The 22,930-nt window shown below is 42.7% G+C and overlaps 1 protein-coding gene across 9 annotated transcripts in view; it reads right to left on the reverse strand.

Annotated features, from left to right (window-relative positions):
• Positions 1-3,361: 3,361 nt before the first annotated feature.
• The window catches only part of PDZD2 (PDZ domain containing 2), a 321,088-nt gene continuing 301,519 nt past the window's right edge, over positions 3,362-22,930 (reverse strand). For all 9 annotated transcript variants that reach the window (XM_038402564.2, XM_038402570.2, XM_038402566.2 and 6 more), the window contains 4 exons: positions 18,887-18,988; positions 14,637-14,907; positions 9,984-10,118; positions 3,362-8,377 (listed from right to left, as the gene is read on the reverse strand). In XM_038402564.2, coding sequence (XP_038258492.1) covers positions 8,211-8,377; positions 9,984-10,118; positions 14,637-14,907; positions 18,887-18,988 — 675 coding nt within the window. In that variant the 3' untranslated portion in view covers positions 3,362-8,210. The remainder of the gene's footprint in view (positions 8,378-9,983; positions 10,119-14,636; positions 14,908-18,886; positions 18,989-22,930) is intronic.

Below are 22,930 nucleotides of genomic sequence, written 5' to 3' on the forward strand. Positions count from 1 at the left end.
CTTTGTCTTGATGCCAGCTCTGCTAGAAATTGCTGTTCTTTACTTGGGCCACCCTTCTTAGATCACAGCCTTATTGGTGTCATTAAAAATGTAGCTCAGTGCAGGACTGAAGGATTCACATTTTAAAAATATAGGGCCTGATTCTGCTCTCCATTGCACTAGTGTCAGTCAAGGGTAACTCCACTGAAGTCAGGGGAGGTAAGCTGGTGTGCATGAGATTCAAAGCAGACCCCCAATCTGGAGAATTTGCCAGATTACACATTCACTCCTTTAACTGGCTGCTCATTCAATATGGCTAGAGGGAAAAGCAGCGATTACAAAGTAGCTTCACAGCAAATTACAGTCACTTTTGTGAAATAAATGAGAGCATCCATCTTCCACTCGCCAATCTAGCCGTTGGACGGCCAAGCAGATCCAAAAGCAAACACCTGCATTCCAGAGCCGCACATCAAATGTTGCTTAAAAGTGGTATAAAGTCTTTGAAGTTCAGAAGATGCAGGAGGCCCCTTTTGGGGAAAGACAGGTCAAAGTAGTACAAATTCACATGCAAAGCTGGAATTGGAACTTCCTAGAACCTCTCTGCCTGGAGACATTCCTGGGTGAGTGAAATCAGAACCCACACTTCTGTACTACATCATTTGGGCCTGGCAGACCGCTGCCATTATGCCAGAATAAGATGGGAGGGAATCCAGCCCTCTGAATGTTTCTGTTGCCATTAGAGTTTTCTCTGTGCAAAATAAAAATTAAATTTGGAAACATGCCTGTTTTCCTGCTCATTACTTACTCTGCCAAGTGATGTTTATGTTTCCTTCAGGGTGGACACAGACTGGACCCATGGTTTTCCAGCAACCATGTGGTTACCAGGTTTTCCCAGGATAATTTGTTGATCACATAATTTTGAGTTGAAGCAAAACAAGAAAAAATGTTAAGCTAGCACTATTTGGTGAATACTTTCACAAGACAGTATAGTGACTTCAAAGATCATATTCTGGAGACAGAACAACTGATGTTTGTTAATGTGAAAGTTGCATTTCCCCCCAAATGAAATATGTTAAAAGGATAAACCAAATCTCTCTTGTTGCAAAACAATCTCCATTTCTAGATTGTAGGTATAGTAAGAACAGTCAGATGTAAACAGGTCTAGTTTAACAATACAACACAACCTCATTTTGTACTGCTACTTGCATAACTGTACTCCCCAAATATCCTTCAGACTAAGGGTCCAATCCTGAACCATTGAATTAATGGGAGTTCTGTCACTGACTTCACTACAACAAGCCATAAATGCTTCAAGATTATATACAGTATAAATTCCTATGGCAGGGAATGACTGCTGTACCCGTATCTCTTCCATGAACACAGACTGCTAGGACACCCTGTTGCACGTAAACGCCAGCGTGTACTTTATTTACAATGTCTCTATCCCTCCACCAATACATATCAGAGCATCCACAGCTTTGCACTATTATCCTGCTTTCTAGCCCCTTCTCCCAAATGGGGGGCAGAGTGACTGAGGCAGCTCTACACAGAGAAGGCGGCTTGTCAGGCTCCCCTGGCCTGGCCCCCCACCTCTCTCTCCCACTTCTATCCTGAGCACCTCCTTCCTGTGCTCTTTTTAAACCACTCTCCTGTTAATGAGCAAACTAGCTCGTTAATTCCCTAACCCACTGGCCTGGTAATCAGGCACACCCTTGACCAATTAGGCCTTCTTGGGGAGGGGAGAGGGAGAAACAGGATGACTAGAGGTAATGGCTTGAATAATCATCCAACCCCAATGGGTTAGCTCATTATCTCTACCCCTTGATCCTGCACTTATACTTTCTTTCTCCTCCCAGTTAGTATCTGGGGAGGCTAGGGTGACCAGACAGCAAGTGTGAAAAATCGGGGGTAATAGGAGCCTATATAAGAAAAAGCCCCAAATATTGGGACTGTCCCTATAAAATCGGGACATCTGGTCACCCTAGGGGAGGCTTCTCTATCCTCCCTTTCTCTATGGCTTGTGATCTCATGTCTAGGTTTCTCCAGCCCCTCTGCTTATTTCCACCTCATCTTGTCCTGCAGGTTTTCTTTCCACCCAATAGTCCACCCATTTGCTTCCTTAATGGGAAGGACTCTCAATCTGTGCCCAGTACAAGAGGGTGGAGAAATCTATCCACCAACCCTACACCTTTTCACCTCTTGCTCCCAGGGGCACCTCTACCACAGGGCAGAATTTCTCATCCCCACTTTGACATTCAGTTTTGACCCTAGCTCCGGGTAGTATCCGGAGGTGCTTTGCTAGCTCCCACTTGATTAATGAACAGGCTGAAGCCATGTGCACCAGAAGCTTCTGGTACCTCTTCCCTACCATTAGCCAGACAGTCGGAGCTTCCTCTTTTTTTTGGCCTGGAAGTCCTGTCCCAGCAAAATTCTGCAAAGCTCCATTCCATGTGTAGGCAGTAGTCTCTTTTTGTGTGCCCTTCACATCCATGCTGGAAACACACTATGGTCCAAGCCCCTGATGGAGTTCCTCAGGTTCCTCCCTCCTCCTTTCCCACCTCTTTTCCCCTTAAGCCAGCGATCCTTTCTGGGACTGTCTGCCTCTGCAAGCTCCTTGGTCAGTTTATCTGTGGTCTCTAGTTTGACTGGCTGATGTCACCTGAGCCATACTCAAGAAGAGTCTGTAGAAACTGTTCCAGATTCACAGGGTCCATAATCTCCCCCACAGTTTCTGTATCTGTCTGTAATCAATGCACAGCCCAGTTTGTTAATACTGGGCAAATGCACAAGGCCATAATCCCCCCGGTCCACCTTGTGGTACTAAATTTCTGGTGGTACTTTTCCATGGACAGGCCCATCTGGTCCAGGATGGCTGCCTGAACCATGTCAGAGTGTCTTGCCTGCTCATCACTGAGAGCCAAATATACTGCAAGTGCTTCCCTGGTAAAATAGGATGCCAGCCGAAGGGCCCTCACGGGTCTGTTCCAACTGGCTCCTGCTGCCACGGTCTCAAAGGCGACCAGAAATGCATCAGGGTTTTCTGCAGATCCCATATTATGGAGTCCTGTGCCTGGTTTCTGCCTCCTGCCACGGGACTCACCAAACTTTGCAGGGGTTGCACTGAACCTGGGCTTGCTCTCTTCTAAATTCCCGCAGGATCTTTTGCTGCTCAGCCTGCCAGGCAAGCGCAAGGATTGTTCCTCTGCATGGGGGGGACTGTTGGAAGGTCTGCACAGCCTTCTGCATCTGTCCTTGCTGCTCCCTCAGCAATTGCTAGATTTCCTCCATTGCTGGCCCCCAGACTGCAGGTCAGAGGTTCACACAGCAAACTGAAAAGACCATTACTTTCTTATTTTGCTGTGGAAATAAATAACTAGTGAAGTACTAAGCGCAATATTTATTTTTCAAAATCACTAAAAAAAACCCCGTATTTACGGAGATGCAGATTTACATAACAGAGAAAGCAACTTTTGAAAATGTACAGTCTATTTCATATTATTGCACTCACTTTTTTATAATATACAAGGCATTTTAAAGGGGTTTCAATAAAAAGTAATATTTATATAAATAAAAGTGTCAATATACAGTATCATACAAGAAGTGTATCATCTTAACAGAACACACAAAACCTAACTAGATTGGGATTCCAATGTCTCACGTGATCTACTCTAATCCTCATCAATATTTTCATGTATACATTTACATACCCTAAATGCACAAGCAGCTAAACATTCCAACACCTGGCTGTGGATGACTGATCCAGCTTTTGGGGGAAAAAACAAAAACAATTGTAGAATGTTATCAGGATTAATTCTGAATGAGGGCTGATTGAAAATGTCAGTCACACAAACATTCTTAATATTTTATTACCCTCAAAAGGGTTTTGTTAGGATTGGGATGAAAGTAACCAGCCATACTGCCTCCTCCCAACTTTAGGCTTAATCCTTTAGTCCTTAACACAGGTACAATTCACAGAGAAGCCAATGAGAGGTTTTCATGCATAAGGACTGCAAGATATTGTATGCCCAGTATCATACTAGAGCCCAACACCCACCCTGCCCCTCCCCCCCAATATCCAATATCAACATCCTTCTGAGCTGCTCCAGCCCTGGAAGGCAGTGAATTCTAGATCTGTGACAAGTCATCTTATCCAGAAGAAAGTTTGCCCTGCTGTGAAAGCCATTCCCTCCACTCCAGATCCATGGTGAAGAACTGCAGACCTGTCTGGGGCCAGGGACAAATTGATGTCCATATACTTCCTGATCGGTAACACACTTATCTTTCTACCTGCAACAGTATGGCCCTAAAGAGATACTATAGTCCTGAAATGCTTAGGGAATTGAGTGATGATCCCTAGTATGAAAAAGGACCATCTTGGGGACTGGCCTCCAATCAGTGAAGCGAACAATGAAAACCAAAAGTTATCTGCTTGGGTCTGGGGAACTTTCTGCATCATTCCTCACAAATCAGTGGTCAGCTGAAAGATGCTGAGTTGGTTCCTTGATCATTGTTCAGGACAGAAAAGGATTGTATCTTTGAGTCCAATGGCCCCATTCTTTTATCTTACAGCTAGAGAGAGAATCATCATGACTGATTCTGCTCTAACACCAGCTTTCACACTGGTGTAAAACTCCTGACTTCCAATAAGTTACTCTGAATTAATACTGGTAGAAGCGAGACCAGAATCCATCATAGAAAATGTAAGGCTGTTGGCACCTTAAGATTCTTTCCTAGCTCAGTGATATATAGAATAGGAAGAAGGCTTTGTGGCTGTGCCAGCTAAGGTGCTCAAGGAACCTCCATGGCCCATTTTGGCTTCTTCAGGACCCTAGAAAACTAATAGTTTACAGTGTAATAATCATCCCTAGTAAATTTCAAGAGTACTGTAGAGTCATCTATTCCTAGATAACAGTAATAGGTACATGTTGTATGATCTGCTTAGCCTGATTATTAGTTAGTTTTCTTTGCATACCTACTAATTTCACATTTCCAATCCATAGACTCTCACTCTACATTAAGACATAGCAGGATTTCATTTGCATCATGTGTTGTACAACTCTTACTTTACCTCCACAAGGTGAAGATTGAATACAAATGACTGTTTTCTCCACTCTTTCCTTTTTGAAAGCAGATTCCTAGAACATGGACTTTTAAATTGCGTTTAAATACTGAGTAACGTTACCTCAACACAATTGCTGAAAAATACTATTGTAATAATTTTAACCCTAGTAGAATCAATAGAGATCTTCTGTTCCCTATCACAAAACATGGCTTTGGCAAGAAGAATGATCACATGGCTTAATATATCAGGGTTAAAAAGTAATTATACAACAAACATAAAAATATCATTAGTAGAACTGTATCATAATATCCAGAACATGTTAATAAACCATATCACTTAAATGTTAAATTCATCATTCCTTTAAATTACATTTCATATTTTATCACACACAGGAAAACCCACCTAGTTTTGATGTTGGCATTTGCACAACATATATTTCTCAGTGTATGTACAATAAAAGAGTATTTAATAATGGAAAAATTAAAGCTTTATAAATCACTCTCAGACAGTGAATAGTACCTGCAAATAAGTGTCTGAAAATCATATTATTCACTATATATCATTTTCAAGACACATCTCAAATTCAGTAAGCTTAATGTACAAGATAAAAAGCTTATTCTTTGAATTCACACTAAAGTGAGGGATATGTACGCTTCCTGGTTCAGAATTTAGTAAAGTTCTAATGCTGGACTGGAAAAAAAATGCCGTTTTTCAAAACACAATTGTGGTTTACCATTTTAAAATAGCAAAGTGTCAATCCTGTACTCTGTGTGTGTGTGTGTGTGTGTGTGTGTGTGTGCGTATTTACTATATTGCATTAAACTCTACATGCATATTTATGTATCTACTATACGTACTGTTTGTCTAACTTCAGATTTTGATCATTCCTGAAAAAGGCATCACAGTTTAATTGTCATATTTTCTCCCTGTTTTCAGCATAAATTTAAGCTAATCTTTTCCTCCCAACATGGGCCCTGATACCACAGTGACGTCCATGTGGCTGGAATCCTGGGCCCACATTAAGTCTCACTAAAGCTAAAAAGGTTGCATTCAAAGGCAGAGCTCATTGCAGGATCAGGGACAAAGCGAATCTAATTCTGCAGCCACTCCATATGCAGAATTCCACTAGCTTCATTGGAAATTCTGTGCGCGGAGCATCTGAAAGCCTCAGCCCCGCATTCATCTTTTCAGTACCCAGATGTTGTTGGCATCTCTCCCTAGATAGACGTTCTAATGTTCATGTAACTTGAAAAAAAATCATATATGATAGACAGAAAAGTTGTGCAACTTTTCTGTACACCTAATCTCTGAATGCGACAAGGAACTCTATGCACTTCCACACATCACTAGTTGTATTCTAGCCAGAAACACAACCAAAAGAAAACGCTTCATTCAGTAAAGACTATTGACTATAAAAATCATTTGAATAAATAGATTTGAATATGGTAGAAACTAGAGATTGGTTCAAGCTACAACATTAAGGTACCATCCAGACCTTTTCAACACCACATATCCAGCGAACACTCGTTATAAATATTGGGGCCATTTGCAAGTTGCTGAGCTGGCTCCAGGTTTGAATTTGGAACACTTCTATTGGTCAGGACTGTTTTTCTGTTTTTGGGCCCATGACAATTTGAGGACACTGGACCAAACAACTTGTTCTCACTGTTAGGGATGATGGTTCCTTTTCGCTTTGTCACTTGTGTGTTATTCAGTCATCTCAAACTTAAGCAAATAAATTGTTCTAACCACTCATACCATATACTTTCTTCCCCTCAAACAGCAAACTATAAATAATACATAGGAAAACAACCTGTTATAGGTTATATATAAACTCTATACATGCTTTGAGTATTGGTGAAAAATGCAGGATAAGTGCAGGTGACATTCAGCTGTTTCTACAATATGGTTTTTCATCTAATGAGTTATGATCTATGCAGATAAAGCCAATTCCATAATTCAGAATTGCCATCAACAAGTCCATTACCCACTCAATCCAAGACATATTTAAAACACGCACGGTGGCACACGTGCATGTGAAAATAAATATTTGAGAAGAAAAGTAATGATTAATAACTACTACCACAAGTGTGGCCAGTTCAAATCTAACTGGGCAAAATCTAAATATTTGGACCCAAATGTTCAAACTTGAGTTTTTAAACTTAGGCAACCGTAATCCTCTTTTCGTCACCTAAATGAAAGTGGGTGGATCTTTAGAGGTGCCGAGCCCCCTCTGAAGATAATGGGAACTGTGAGTGCTCAGTATCTTTGAAAATCAGCTCACTTTTATTCAGGTGTCTAACGTTAGGAACCCAAGTCTGAAAGTTCAGTCTGCAATTTTTACACTCTAATCTTAATTATACCCATAAGTGATACCCAAACTGCTTCCATCCTTCCAGTCCTCTGCAGATAGTCATCCAACATGTGCGATAGATTTTCTTTCCCTAAACGAAGGCCTGCATAAGAGTTCTAATGCATTAATATGGTGCAATGTTCAGATTTAATGAGATGTCACTGAGAGCTGATTTAACAGAGTTGTGTGTTCAGTTCATAGTTTTCTAGATGATTCTGAGCTTCATGAGAAAATGTTTGTGGTTTATATTTACAAAGCTGTGCAAAATTATACTTCTTTTTGTCATGCCTTTTTACTAAAACTGCACTTAGAAGAATAAAGTGAGATTGTTCCAGACATTCTCCTTTTATAACAAATACAGACTGGACCCCAAGTCAGTGTGTTGAAGTCAAGTTATAGCTAAGTGATACAGTATACAGTCAAAAAACCCCATCCTCATGAACAGGACAGCAACAAATGAGTTATGCTCCCAATTTCCAAACACTAAAAATATTGGGAACAGGCAAAACATTTCAAACAGAATCTGCTAAAAGGTTTTGAAGTTCCATTAAAATATCACCTGACACAAAAGTCCTCTTACTGTTTGGCTTCTTACATCCTAGGAAAGTCAAGTTTATAAACACACTGCATGAAACCGACATGTTCCTTGTTTGCATATCACAGTGCTCTTCTGATGCTTTTAGCATGTTGCTACAGAGCATTAAGTCACTTCTACACGGCTTCAAAAATGTAAGGACAGCTTGTAGTCTGTTTTGAAAGGACTACTTCTAATGAACACATTGCCTTAAACAAGTGTAGCTAGAAATAGTGTTTCTGTCATACTGAAGTTCTGTGCTTTCTGATCAGCAACTGAACTGGTCCCTCTGGGACAGATTTAATGATGTTCCAGGCATCATAGTGCATGAGACCAAGTAATGATTTTCCACTAATGGCAACAATTTCATCTCCAGCTTCTATTTTTCCAGCTTGTTCTGCAGCGCCACCTACAAGCAAATAAGTTACAGTCAATATAAAAACAAAGGGATTGCTTTCTACTGTGGCAAATGGGAAATAAATGATTCTTCTAACAATGCCAATTGTATTATTAATCCCTGAGACTCAGCACTAACAATTTATTCCAACATAGTGCACACAGTAACAGTAAAATATTAATGTAGCTGAGATAATGTTAAATTCCGGTTGTTTGAGATGTTGTGTCAAACAAAGCTTCTGCTAAAATTAACTAAGCAATATGGGGGCATCAAAATTGCTGTATATTGGCTCTAATATTTTGTAAGAAAATCTGTTGAATTAAATAAATGTGCATGTTCACATGGACAAAAATAGTTATTTCCACAGGAAATGTAACAGGCCATTTTTTGCCCAGGTATGAACCTCAAATGGCATTTTAGCATTTTATTCTCCAGAGGATAAAACAATGGACTGTGAAATCGTTAGTAACAGTCAGGGAGCAAACAAGGTTTAGGATATAGACAGAGACAAACTTCCTGCCCGGTTAGAAACCATATGTTAGTGACGAAAGTATATTTTCTCTATGATGATAACGTAGCTGTATCATCATGTATCAAGAAACACCAGCAGGAGTTGCAATTAATGACATAAATGGGAGTGTTCCAAATAATCATATAATGATGGCATCATACAAAATTAAAAGTGACCCTCCCCCACAAAATAAATGTTTAAATATTAAATGTTAAAAAGTGAAACTGATTTGTTGCTAGGCCATATAGATTTCATTTTGATTCTTTCCCCTTATAAGAGAATAGGAACATAGGGCCTGACCTGCAAGATGCTGAGCACTCTTGGATCCCACCAAAGTCAATGGGAGTTAAAGAGGCTCAGCTCCTTGTAGAAGGCACTTGGCTTTTCACGTGATCGTATCCATAAGAGCCAGGACTAAACCATATGAAAAGTACAGGGCAGTACTGGGCATTGATTTCCACTCTGCATGCAACACATTTAAGTTTAACCATCTGGCTGACAGGCAGAGCATCCAAGAATGGCAGCTTTCCAATGCACATGCATGGTGTATTGTACTCTTGGAGAAGGTTGATCACTGTGCTAAGAGCACCTAAAGCAGAAGATTAACACCATATTGTAAATAAAGAACTTCAGAGGAATGCTCAGCAAAAATGAAAAAAGAGAAAGAGGTAAAAGGTCAGAGCAGGAGTAGTAGTATTTGGGAAGAACATGGTTTCACTGCGCTCTCCTTCACCGTAAGTAACAGTTTTGCTTTTCACAGGAATGGGAGACAAGAGATGAAATGCTAGCTTTTTATAGAATACTTTCGTAATGCTAGATGAAATGATGTTGCTAGCTGCAGTTCAATATTTACGGTAATGGGTAAGCCCAGCACATAATCACAGCACACTTTCTCAATCTGTCCACATTAATCCTACAAACACTTGTCAGCAGGTGTGGCACTTACTACCACAATCAGTGTTTTTAAGAATAGGCCTTTAGTTATTAAGAGGTATAGAATGCATTAGAAAATAACTTAGCTCCATCATTATCCAATTCAACAAAGTCTGAAAAATGTGTAATAGAAGAAAATGGGATCATAGCCATGTAAATATATTTTCCAAATACCTTTAAATATTCTTTTTACAAGCAAAGGTCTGTCTCCAGAAATTGAAGCTTTCCCGCCATCAAGGCTGAACCCCAAACCAGCAGAGGTTTTCCATAGTTCAACAGAAACGACATCACTCATATCCACATTTGGACCTGCAACAGAATACACGCAATATTTTGTGATGGATCTATAATTCTCACTTCTTTGCTGTGGTGAGAAAATGATCCACCATTTAATTTCTACTAAAACTGCAACATGTTTTCAGTCTATTTTTTTTAAGGGCACGTGCATATTTAGCAGTTGCACAACCCAGAGTGGCATGTGCAAGTCAGTTTTAGCAATGTGGAATTACCCATTAGGTGTAGAGTAATTCAGATTTCTCATGTTCAACAAGGATGTGCCTGGACATTTTTGTGGGTGACATTATGGAGGTCTGCTGAACATTTGCCCAATGGGATTTAGTAAAAATTAATTTAAAAAAACTGAAGTGTTTAAAAAAAAATCACAAAAACAATGAGCTGCAAAACTTTATAGTCTTCAATTTGATACCACTTATTTAGGTCTTGGATGACGGGTTTCTAAAGAGCAAGGCTGTCCAAACATTAATTTGAGCAAAACCCATTCACTTTTTTTTTTTTTTTTTATTAAAGGGGAGGGTTTTGTAATATACTGACTTGTGTGAATTTATGCTCCTGCTCTTTAATCAATGGATATGTCAGATCTCTACCAGTGTGTGTATGCTGTCCTCTAGCAGCTGGACCACAGAAGTTATAAACCATAATACTGCTACACCTAATAGAAATTATGCAGAAATCATGTAGAAATGGCTCCATGAATTTGGAACAAAGGAGTAGATGTGATACATCTTGATTTTAGTAAGGCTTCTGTCACAGTCACACATGACATTCTCAAAAGCAAACAAGGGAAATATGATCTAGATGAAATTACTATAAGATGGATGCATAACTAGTCAAAAAGCCGAACTGAAATAGTAGTTGTCAGTGGTCCACTGTCAAACTGGTAGGATGTATCTAGTGGGGACCCACAACATTTTCATTAATAACTTAGATAATAGAATGAAGAGTGTGCTTTTAAAATTTGCAGATGACAGCAAACTGGGAGGGGTTGCTAGCACTTTAGAGGACAGGATTAGAACTCAAAATGACCTTGACAAATTGGAGAATCAGTCTGATTTCAACAAGATGAAATTCAATAAAGACAAACGTGAAGTACTATACTTAGAAAGATCAAAATCAATGTATAACTACAAAATGGGGGAACAACAGGCGAGGCAGTGGTACTGCTGAAAAGGATCAGAGGGGTTTATAGAAGAACAGAAACTGAATACAGGTAAAAATTGTGATGCAGTTATGAAAAAGGCTAATATTGTTCTGTAGGGTGACCAGATAGCAACTGTGAAAAAATGGGACAGCGGGTGGGGGGTAATAGGCACCTATATAAGAAAAAGTCCCCAAAATGGGACTGTCCCTATAAAAATGGGACATCTGGTCACTCTATTGTTCTGGGGAATATTAACACAGGAGTCTCATATGTGATACACTGGAGGTAATTGTCCTGCTCTGCGTGGCACTGGGAGGCCTCAGTTGGAGTATTCTGTCCAGTTCTGGGTACCACACTTTAGGTAAGATGTGATTACACTGGCAAGAGTTCAGAGAAGAGCAACAAAAATGATAAAAGGGTTAGAAAATCTGACCTATGAGGTGAAAAAAACAGGCATGTTTAGTCTTGAGAAAAGAGTAATGGGCTTAATCTGCAGCAATGGAGATTTAGGTCAGATATTGGGAAAAGCCTTTAAACTATAAGGTTAGTTCATCTCTGGAACATGCTTCCAAGGGTGGTTGTGGAATCGCCATCACTGGAGGTTTTTAAGAACAAGTTGCACAAGGTGGTCTGGGTTTACTTGGTCTTGTCTCAGTTCAGGGGGCTGGACTTGATAATTTCTCAAGAACATCTTCCAGCCCTATATTTCTATGATTTATGTTCTATTCCCTGCCCCCTTCCTGCCCCAGTGACTGTCAAATTTATACAGCCATAAATTTAGCGCCAATTGTTGAATTTAAAAACTGTACCTTAGGCATCCGAGAATGAGCTTTGCCTAATGGGAAGGTGCTTATGTAAATGTATGGGCTAGTGTGTGTTTGTCCTGGGGGAATTCTGCATCACTGTGCAATGCAGAATTTGTGCAGAATTCCGGGTTTCTCCCACAGAATTGGGGCTGTAGAGTTGCTGGCCGCCAGTAGGGGCTACTGGATTCTGCAGAGTCCAGCTTGCAGTGAGTGGAGGGCCCAGCCAGAGGCTGCGCAGTCTGGCTGCAGGCTTGATCCTCATCCTCCCAGGGACAGGAGAGGGCCTGGGAGAATTTTTTCTGTCTGCAGAATTTTTTGGCACAGAATTCTCCCAGGAGTAACAGCTGCACTCTACAGGATGGACTCTAAGTGAGATCATGTTGCTCTCTAGTAGCTGCAGCCCACAGAGGCTATGCACTCTTCAGCTCAAGTGGCAGGAGGACTTTTGGAGCAGGAAGTCAGGGGATCCACCTACAATGATGTCCATTAAGTCTATGTGGCCATAAAACTGTTACAGAAAGGCCATTCTAATCAAGATGGTATACTGCATCCTGACATATGTTGTTTCCAGAGACCACACCTCTACATCAAAATGAAGATACCAATAGGCTGCATATTAAAATTTCATGGGCTACATTTAATCTGCAGCATACACTTTGACCACCCCAATTTGGTAATAAATATTTTGGGCCGGATCCTCATCTGGTGTAAATCTGCATGATTCCATTGAAAACAATGGAGTTACATCAGTTTACAGAGCTGAAGATCACATCCATTTATTTATAAAGTGATTCCTCTCTCTCTCACAGGTATTTGGATGCTCTACTGTGATTCAGGATAAAAACACTAGAAAGGCAAGAAAAATACCAATATAGAAGAAAACAGCCTCAGCTAAAGCCTAGAGCTGACAATTTCAAAAGTGGGTCACTGACTTTTCTGTGCCTCAATTTCTTGGTGCCCAGCTTGAACTGAGCACCTGGACTACTAGGGGCAGATTACCCTGAAGCAGGGGTAGGCAACCTATGGCACACGTGCCAAAGGCAGCACGCGAGCCGATTTTCAGTGGCACTCACACTGCCCGGGTCCTGGCCATCAGTCCCGGGGGCTCCGCTGCCAGCCTGGGGTACAGTCTGCCGGCCCCCTGACAGCTGAGGTTCCGTCCGCCGGCCCCGCTCAGCCCGCTGCTGGCCCCGGGTCCCAGCCATTGGTCCCAGGGGCTCCACTGCTGGCCTAAGGTTCCGTCTGCCAGCCCCCTCAGCCTGCTGCCAGCCCCGGGTCCTGGCCACCGGTCCGGATGGCTCTGCTGCTGGCCTGGGGTACTGGCCGCCATGCTGCTGCCAGCCCGGGTTCCGGCCGCTGGCCCCGCTCAGCCTGCTGCCGGCCCTGGGTCCCAGCCACCAGTCCAGGGGACTCTGCTGCGGTCTGGGGTCCTGGCCACTGGCCGGGGCTCTGCAGCCACCCCCAGCTGTGGCCCTCTGGCCCCAGCCTGGGGAAGTGAGGAGTGCAGACAGGGCCAAGAGGGGGCACAGCTCAGCGTGGATTGCATGGATTATTATTACTGGCACGCGAAACCTTAAAATTAGAGTGAATAAATGAAGACTTGGCACACCACTTCCAAAAGCTTGCCGATCCCTGCCTTGGAGGGATGCTGCGTTATCAGAGCTCTTGGCGATGACAGTTATTCATCATCACTGATTGATTCCTCTTCTCCAGGCTGGGTATCAATGGAACCACTGAAGTGCAGCCCCAGAAACATCAGCAATATTCCTGAAGCAACACAACATGGTCAGAAAATATCAGCTGACCAGAATGGTAAAGTGTCCTAGTTCTAAAACCAGGAGACCCATTCAGAACATCTCAAGTATAATCTCAGCTCCAAAACAAGGCCACGTGCCCAGAACCTATTCATGAGGCCACTGATAGCCACTGGGTCCATGAGCTGTTAAACTGTAACTTTTCTCCAGTTTCATCTTTGGAATGGATTGGAATTTGGTTAGATAGCTCCGTTTTCTGTAATATCAAAATATCTTTCTTGTATATTTTAATAAAAACATCACAAAAATTAAATTCTGCCATTTCATAGATCAGTTCCGCTCCCTATGAATAAAACTGTAGTTCTAGATTTGATTTCTTTGTTTTTGCACTCGCTATTGTTATTTTAAACGCTTTCAAACACATAATCCCCAATTTCATCCTGGATTGGACAAGTATGTGTAAATCAAAAATAGTTTGTCTTTTGCCATAAGGTTATGAAATAATCATTTTAATTATAAACAGGAGTCCTGTTAGACCTGATGCACGCCATACTGAAGTCAATGGAAAAACGGCCATAAACATCAACAGGAGTTTGATGCGGGCCCTAAACGTTCATCTAATTTGTTCATCTAAGTGTCTACCTTTTTATGACAGCTTCTAAAAATTGCATTTGGGGTCCAAAGAGTACAAATAAAAGTTAAATAAATTTCATTTGCTTTCTCTGATCACCTAAGAAACGGACACTTATAATCTGAAGCATATGGACATTTTCCCCTTGGTCTGCTCTGCAGTGACTCCCTTCCAACTATTCTTGGACTAAGATCATACCTGTTCCTATTTCCATGGTAACATCCTTTCCAGGCACAAAGTGTTTTCTGCTGGTAGCTGATATTTCAAGTCTGGATGAAATCTTTTCTCTGTCTTTCTTTTTCTCGATGACAATGACTGCATATTTGTGCAGTCTTGCCTGATGCACAGCATTCAGAACATCTCCATGGATTGAACCCGCCAGAGACATGCCATTAATTGACAGAATGAGATCTCCACAACGGATAGTTCCTTCTTGAGACGCCACACCCTTTGAAAACACCCTGTGGACCTAAAAGAAAGATTATTACTTAATACTCTGATAGTATCATGAATATGCATAGTGCTGTACAAATCAGACAAAGGTGAAGGCTCTGCCCCAAAAAGCTTACAATATAAGAGTTTGATATTCTAAACACCATTAGGTAAAATGTTTACCCTCAGGTTTTGTCTTCACCAGGTTTTGTCTTTGCAATCTATGCAGCGGCGTCAATTTAGTGGGTCAGGTGAAGACATTATAAGTTGATGGGAGAATGTTCTCCCATCGACTTCAGTACTCCACCTCAATGAGAGGCTGAAGCTATGTCGACAGGAAAGCATCTCCCGCCAACATAGCACAGTGTAGGCATTGTGGTAAGTTGATGTAGACTATGTCAACGTAAGTTACATTACTTGAGTTGTGTAACTTACGTCTACTTACTCTGCAGAGTAGACAAGGCCTCGGTGAGGGTATATCAGTAAAGGGTATATCAGTATATCAGGGAAATATTAATGACTTTGTTAAAGGGACTGGTGAGACCTCATCTGGAATACTGCGTACAATTCTGGTCACCCATGTTTAGAGCCCTACCAAATTCATGGTCCATTTTGGTCAGCTTCACAGTAATAGGATTTTTAAAATAGTAAATTTCAGTTATGGGGTGGTCGCAAAATTATTGCAGGGAGGGTTGGGGTACTGTAACCCTTACTTCTGCGCTGCTGCTGGTGGCGGTGCACTTCAGAGCTGGGCAGCTGGAGAGCGGCAGCTGCTGGTTGGAAGCCCAGCTCTGAAGGCAGCGCTGCAACCAGCAGTGCAGAAGTAAGACTGGCATGGAATGATATATTGCCACCCTTACTTCTGCGCTGCTGTGTGCAAAGCTGGCCCTCAGTCAGCAGCGGCCGCTCTCTGGCCACCCAGCTCTGAAGGCAGCAGCACAGAAGAAAGGCTGGCATGGTATGGTATTGCCACCCTTACTTCTGTGCTGGCGGGGTGCTGCCTTCAGAGCTGGGTGCCCGGCCAACAGCCGCAGCTCTCCAACCGCCCAGCTCTTAAGGCAGCGCAGAAGTAAGGGTGGCAATACTGTGACCCCCCCTAAAATAACCTTGTGAGCCCCCTGCAACTCCCTTTTGGGTCAGGACCCCAAATATGAGAAATGCTGGTCTCACCCCATGAAATCTGTATGGGATAGGGTAAAAGACCTGATTTCACGGGAGGAGACCAGATTTCACGGTCTGTGACACGTTTTTCATGGCCGTGAATTTGGTAGATCAAGAAAATGGAATTCAAACTGGAATCGGTTCAGAGCAGAGCTACTAGAATGATCTGGGGAACAGTAGGCCTATTTTATAAGAGGATACTAGCAAAACCAAGGCTGACAGAGGATCTGACTACTCTTTGTAAGTACATCAGGGGATAAATGTTGAGGCAAGAAGAGCTATTAAAGTTGAAGGACAATGATGGCACAAGAATAAATGGATATAAACTGACCAGGAATAAATTTAGGCTGGAAACTAGAAGAAGGTTTCTAACCATCAAAGGAGCCTGCCAATTGGAGTAGTGGGGCCAAGTAACCCAACTAATTTTAAGATAGAGCTTAATACATTTATGAATGGGATTATATGACATGGCTCCTTACTATAGGAGAGGACAGGACTCGATGACCCAGGAAGTCTCTTTCAGTTCTATGTTCCTATGAGGTGTCCCAAGCACTATGCACTAAAGTGTCTGCAGGATTGGGCACAAAGAAGTAGTTAACATTTAGTAGATGGGCACTAAGAAGTAGCTGTAGAGGTAACTGTGTATTTTATATTGGCTGTTACGTAGTCACCTGTACAGCTTCAAGTGCCTTTTTTTGATGATTTAGCTGTTTTGGCTCTATTCACCACCACAGATTTAACGGTCTTTTTGGTTATGTAAACTATTTTTTTCTTGCAAATATAGAAAATTCTAGAGGGCAATTAGAGTGGGGAAAATCTGAAGTAACCCTTTGGGCTCCAGTAGACTGGCTCAGGATTTGTGCTGGTGTAACTGATAGAAGAAAATGGCCCAAAAGCAGCAACTTTGGATTTTTAAAGACTTGTTTACAAGATACTGAGCAGCTGTTGGAGCACTGTTATATGCTTCCTTTCACAAAGGTTCATGCCCCCTCAAACCTCAAAGGCCAGAGGACCCAGTGAGGGGTCAGAATTTGTGAGTACAATTCTATTTGCTTATCTCAAGGTATTTCATAGACTGTCTGGCACTTACAAGGGGGAGTGCAAGTCTTTTGGGCATCCCCTAGAGAGGACCCAATGCCCTGCTGTACCTCACCCCAACACAGTCCCCAGTAGGAGGCCCTGCTAAAGAACCCTAGGTTTCAGAGGCTAACATTTCCAGGCAGGTTTCAGAGGCAGTGTAAGGAGGCACTCCCAGTGAGGAGCTAACTAACTGCAGCTGTGTTTAGGCTCAATATCTTGAAAGAAGGGTGTAACTCAGAGGGGAGACATATAAGGAGGCACTTTTGACCAGAAGCCAAGGTAGGAAGCCTGTAAGGCTGTAAGGCAGGGGTGCGGCTTGAGACATTGCTATATTAGTGTCAGTTTGGATTAAAACTGAACCCCGCTAATAATACCCTACCTGGCAAGGGAGTTTTTTGCTTAAAAGTGGATTCGTGGGTGAAATTTTCTCTTGTTATTTTCCCCCTGATCCCAATATGTGCCCCACAAACAGTCTCATCAACCTGACAGAGCCTACCCCTGCTCCCACTCAAATCAATGGGAGTTTGACTACTGACTTCAATAAGAATGGAGCCAGGCCTCAAATAAGGTATCATTCCTATGGGTATCACTGTGGTCCTGTCACAGGGCAGAGGTATAAAACCTTTGGGTGCCCTGCTGAAGACCCTGCTTCCCCCTGCTTCCATGTAGGGTGGCGAGTGTATGGGCCAAGACCCTTAGCAGGGAGCCCAGCTGCAGGCCCTAATGAGGGCAGGCTCAGTGTGATCCAGCTGGTTTGATGACTGGGAAGGCATATAAACCCAGGGAAGAGCTCAGGATGGGGGTAGCCAGGCAGGAAGATAGGAGGGTTGAGGCTCTGTCTCTGCTGGCTGACACAAACCTCAAAGGCCAGAGGACCCAGTGAGGGGTCAGAGCAGGGACAGGTGTTGGGGGAATGGGGACTGTACAGCCACTGTAAATAAAAACACGGGTGAAGCACCTGCAAGAGGCATCCGAGACCCTTTCTTTGGTCAGCCCAAGCACAGGGACAAGGGGAAGGAAACTTGTGCCGCCCTGTAACAGGTCCAAAGATTGATAGGTTCATCTTCATAAGTGTGGAATCTAAAAGCTTTCCCACTTCAGGGGGCTTGCTGCATGGCACATTGGTTCTCTTATTTTTCTCTCTCTCACTGGTTTTACTTTTTGATCGTGTTTCAGTTGTTTGGTATCACTTTTTTATTCCTTGGGATCACTTAATGGCACTTTCAATGTCCTGGCATTAAAAGTACCTTATAAATAATAATTATAATTAGTTTTCACTTGTCACCAAAAGTTCTTTGTGAAGCAAAATCCAGAATGTTTGCCTCAGTCTGAAACAGCTATCCTTAGGTTTACAAAAACATTCCATAACTGGACACTTTATGACAAAAGTTCAAAGGCTGGAAACTGAAATCTACTTACATTTCAGGTTACATTAAAGGTTACATTTACCTTGAGCATGTGGGATTTTATTTATATCCCTTGGGATTTTTATGCAGTTGATCCCATAGATTAAAAATCCAGTTACATATTAATCTAAGAAGAACTTTTAAATCTAATTTGAAAATGTAATTGACATCCATTTTCAGTAATAAAAATATTGCATCAACTTATTTTTCATCCAGGCACTTCCCTCTCTGATTTCATGATAGCATGCAGCAGCCTCTCAAAGTCCCTGGTTTATGACTTTGCAGTGACACTTGCTAGATGAACACTTGATCTAATTTCCAGCTTGCCTTGCAGTCAATTTTGTTGAAAGACTTGCGGTCATCACTTACTATGATAGATTTCTGCTCCAGATCTATCCCTCCAGCGACACTAAATCCCAGGCCAGCACCCTCTTCTTTATTCAAGACCACAAAGTAAGCATCTTCTTTGCTCTAACAATAGAACAGAAGGGGGTGAGGGAAGCCACAGATCAAGACAAAATACCCACACAAGATAAAGAGTCCCAGCATGCTCGCACTATTGTGAAAGTGTTATATTCTTATATTCAGAAGGGGGGAGGGATAGCTCAGTGGTTTGAGCATTGGCCTGTTAAACTCAGGGTTGTGAGTTCAATCCATGAAGGCCCATTTAGGGATCTAAGGCAAAACTTGGGGATTGGTCCTGCTTTGAGCAGGGGGTTGGAATAGATGATCTCCTGAGGTCCCTTCCAACCCTGATATCCTATGATCCTATGTTGTTGTCCATCAACATTTTTATGGGGGGAGGGATAGCTCAGTGGCTTGAGCATTGGTCTGCTAAACCAGCATTGTGAGTTCAATCCTTGAGGGAGCCATTTAAGGATCTGGGGCAAAAATTGGGGATTGGTCCTGCTCTGAGCAGGGGGTTGGACTAGATGACCTCCCGAGGTCCCTTCCAACCCTGAGATTCTATGATTCTATTGCAACTTGGGTTTACAGTTTTAAAAAGCTAATGTCGTTCTTGTGAAAGGAGTCAGATTGAAGTTCTGTGTTTATTCACACAGCGGGTACAGCATGAGCAGCAGTGCAGGCTCTCTCAGAAGACAGTAATGGGGGCTCTTCCATCAAGCAGACAAAGAGCTGATCGCTGGAAGCTGAAGCCAGACAAATTCAGACTAGAAATAAGGCACACATCTTTAACAGGAAGGGTAATTAACTAATGAAACAACTTAAGCAGGGTTGTGGTGGGTTGATCATCACTGGCAATGTTTAAATCAAGATTGGATTTTTTCTAAAAGACATGCTCTAGTTCAAATAGGAATTAATTCAGGGAAGTCCTGTGGCTTGTGTTCTATGGGGAGTCACAGTCATAGCGTTTAAGGCCCGAGGGGACCACCAGATCATTCAGTCTGACCCCTTGTATAGCACAGGCCACCAACACCACCCCACACCCACACACTAAACCCAACAACCAAAATTAGACCAGAGTTTTACAGCCCGGGGGAGACTAGACTGTTTTATACCACAGGCAAAGAATAGGAGGGCCCATAGTATGCCAGTGCCCAAGGCCCCCGCAATGGCACGGAAATGATTAAGCAGCCTTGTTGACGCCTCAGAGCCCTGGCCCACCCCTTCCAATGTCCCTTTCTCCAGCTGTGGCCATCCTTGATGCTTCAGAGGAAGCAGACTAAAAAAAATCCCAGAAAACATGGGGCGAGGGATCCCTTCCTGACCCCTGCAGCTGGCTGATTGAAGGTCAGACTAGATGATCACAGGAGGCCCTTTCTGGCTTTATAAACTATTAATCTAAGACAACACCATGGCACCCTAGTTCTACCCTGAATGGATCCTCTACAGCAATAGTTTGGTTTCCGCACCTGTTCAGCTCTTGGACTTCTACCGAAGGGGGGATGTCTATACTGTAACGTCTGGGTGTGATTGCAGCTCGAGCTGACATACCTGAGCTAGCTTTAATCTCACTAGCTCAGGTCCCAGAATAGCAAAGCCACGGCAGCAAGAGCTTCAGCCTGGCTTATCCCCATGAGTAATTACCCAGGGTGCTAAGCGGGTTTGTCCAGCCCACGCTGACATTCACAGTGCTGTGTCTTTACTGCTCCAGGATCCAAATGAGCTAGATTAAATCTAACTCACGTATGTTGCCTTGAGATGCAATCATATCCCATGATTAAAGTCTGGGTATACCCTAGGACTGCCAACAAGAATTGTGCATGAGACCAACTGGTTTCACATAAATCCAGTCACCAGTCATCAGCTGGTGACAACTATCAGCCATTCCTGATCTGGGCTGAATTCAAGCCAACGACCAATAAATAAAAGGTATCCTATTGCCAAACCCATGGGCTGTCCAGTTTATCACAGTTCATGCAACATGCTAAGGAGGACTACGATGTACTGTATTTACCTTTCAATACCAACCACCAAGAGAGCTAGTGAACAGAGGAGTTTGAGAGGGAGATCTCCCTGCTGAACAAGGTGTGAATGAGCTTGTTTGGCTTTTTGGCTGTTAGTATCTCTCTTTCAGGTTACTGAAAGGTGTCAATTGGGATTGTGTGTTTGGGGACTGTTTGAGCCTTTGTTCCATTGATCATCTTTGATCAGATTCAATCAGCCCTTGATCACCCTTAATCATCTTTGATCACACTTGCAAATGAAAAATTCTATTTTCTACAGGTTTCAGAGTAGCAGCCGTGTTAGTCTGTATTTGCAAAAAGAAAAGGAGGACTTGTAGCACCTTAGAGACTAACAAATTTATCTGAGCATGCTCGGGGGTTGCATAACTAGTTAGCATGCCAGAATCTCGTTCGTTATCGGAATTAACCAGACAAATCACTCCACCAACTAAGTATGACATGAGATGTGCAAAAGCAAGGCTTGACAGCACTGGAATTCCATGTACCACAAGGACCATTCCACTTCACATCCCAGCAAAGGGCGGAGAGAACTCTTCAGTGATCTGAACACTTTGGGCTAAATTCAGCCTCAGTATAAACAAGTGGAACTCCACTGAAGACCATGAAATGGCACCCGCTTTCACCAGAGCTCAACGTGGCTTGTAAAACTGATTTATCTGAAATGGTGGGCCACTGCCAGAGCACAGAGTTTGCTACGCTGGATGAGACTATCAAGTTGCGTGTCTTGCATTCATCAGTTATTAGGGTGAAAGGAATACTGTTATGAACAGCCTGTATAGACATTGTCCAGTATCAATAAGACAACAAACAATAGTCTGGTGCCAGTAACAAGATATTAACTGGACCTGCTGCAAATCAGGTGCTGACGCTGTAAAGCAGCATCTGGCCTTGGATCGCATCCAGCTCTTAGCATTTCCAGGAACTGCCAATGCTTAAATTAATGGCATCTCGTTAGAATCGAGACCCTGACACAGTTTAATCTATTTACCATTAAATGACATATTTAGTTCACTGGACTGAAAATGTGTTTAACTCAGAGGGTTGTCTTTTAAATTAAAGCCCCAATCTAAAAGGCACGGGGGAAGCAAACACTATTAACGGTTGTACTGTAAATATAATGACAGGTTTCAGAGTAGCAGCCGTGTTAGTCTGTATTCGCAAAAAGAACAGGAGGACTTGTGGCACCTTAGAGACTAATAAATTTATTTGAGCATAAGCTTTCATGAGCTACATCCGATGAAGTGAGCAGTAGCTCACGAAAGCTTATGCTCAAATAAATTTGTTAGTCTCTAGTGCCACAAGTACTCCTTTTCTTTTTGTAATATAATGGGCCTGATTCTTGGCCACACTATGGCTGTTCTGTGGCAATTCAGTGGCCTTTGGAGGATTCCCTTGTGTGAAGGGCATCCCTGGGGAGTGCTGGGCCAGTCTAAGAGCTGGCCAGGGTGGATTGGGAGGGAGCCGAGATAGACTGCTACAGTGTTGTAGGGCTGGGGAAAGGGAAATGGCGAATTCCTGGGGGGTCACAGCAAGTTAGAGACTGCATCTGCAGTGATGCATCAGGTTATTGAGAGAGGAATTCTCTGGGGGTGAGAGAGGAAAGAAAACATCTCCTGTGATGGTCTAAATAATACTTAGTCCTGCCTTGAAGTGCAGGGGACTGGACTAGATGACCTCTCAAGGTCCCTTCCAGTTCTATGATTCTCTGATACATTGGAGCTGGAAAGACCCGTGCACAAAGCTGTTGTCCCCACCCCTCACTGAGCACCCCGTGTAGAGGTGTTTCCCAGAATAAACTGGATGTGACCAAACATCCCACGGCCCGGTAACCCCTGGCTGCCAGAAAAGCCCTATGGGGCTGTGACCAGCTGGTTTAAGTCAGAGCAGCCTTCTGAAACACTGGATGAGAAAACCAAAGAATACAATAATTATAAATGAGTTCAACACTAAAATCCAGGAGAGCCCTTGGCACAGTGTGCTAAAT

The sequence above is a fragment of the Dermochelys coriacea genome, chromosome 5, assembly GCF_009764565.3.
Source record: "Dermochelys coriacea isolate rDerCor1 chromosome 5, rDerCor1.pri.v4, whole genome shotgun sequence".
In the NCBI taxonomy this organism is placed as follows: Eukaryota; Metazoa; Chordata; order Testudines; family Dermochelyidae; genus Dermochelys; species Dermochelys coriacea.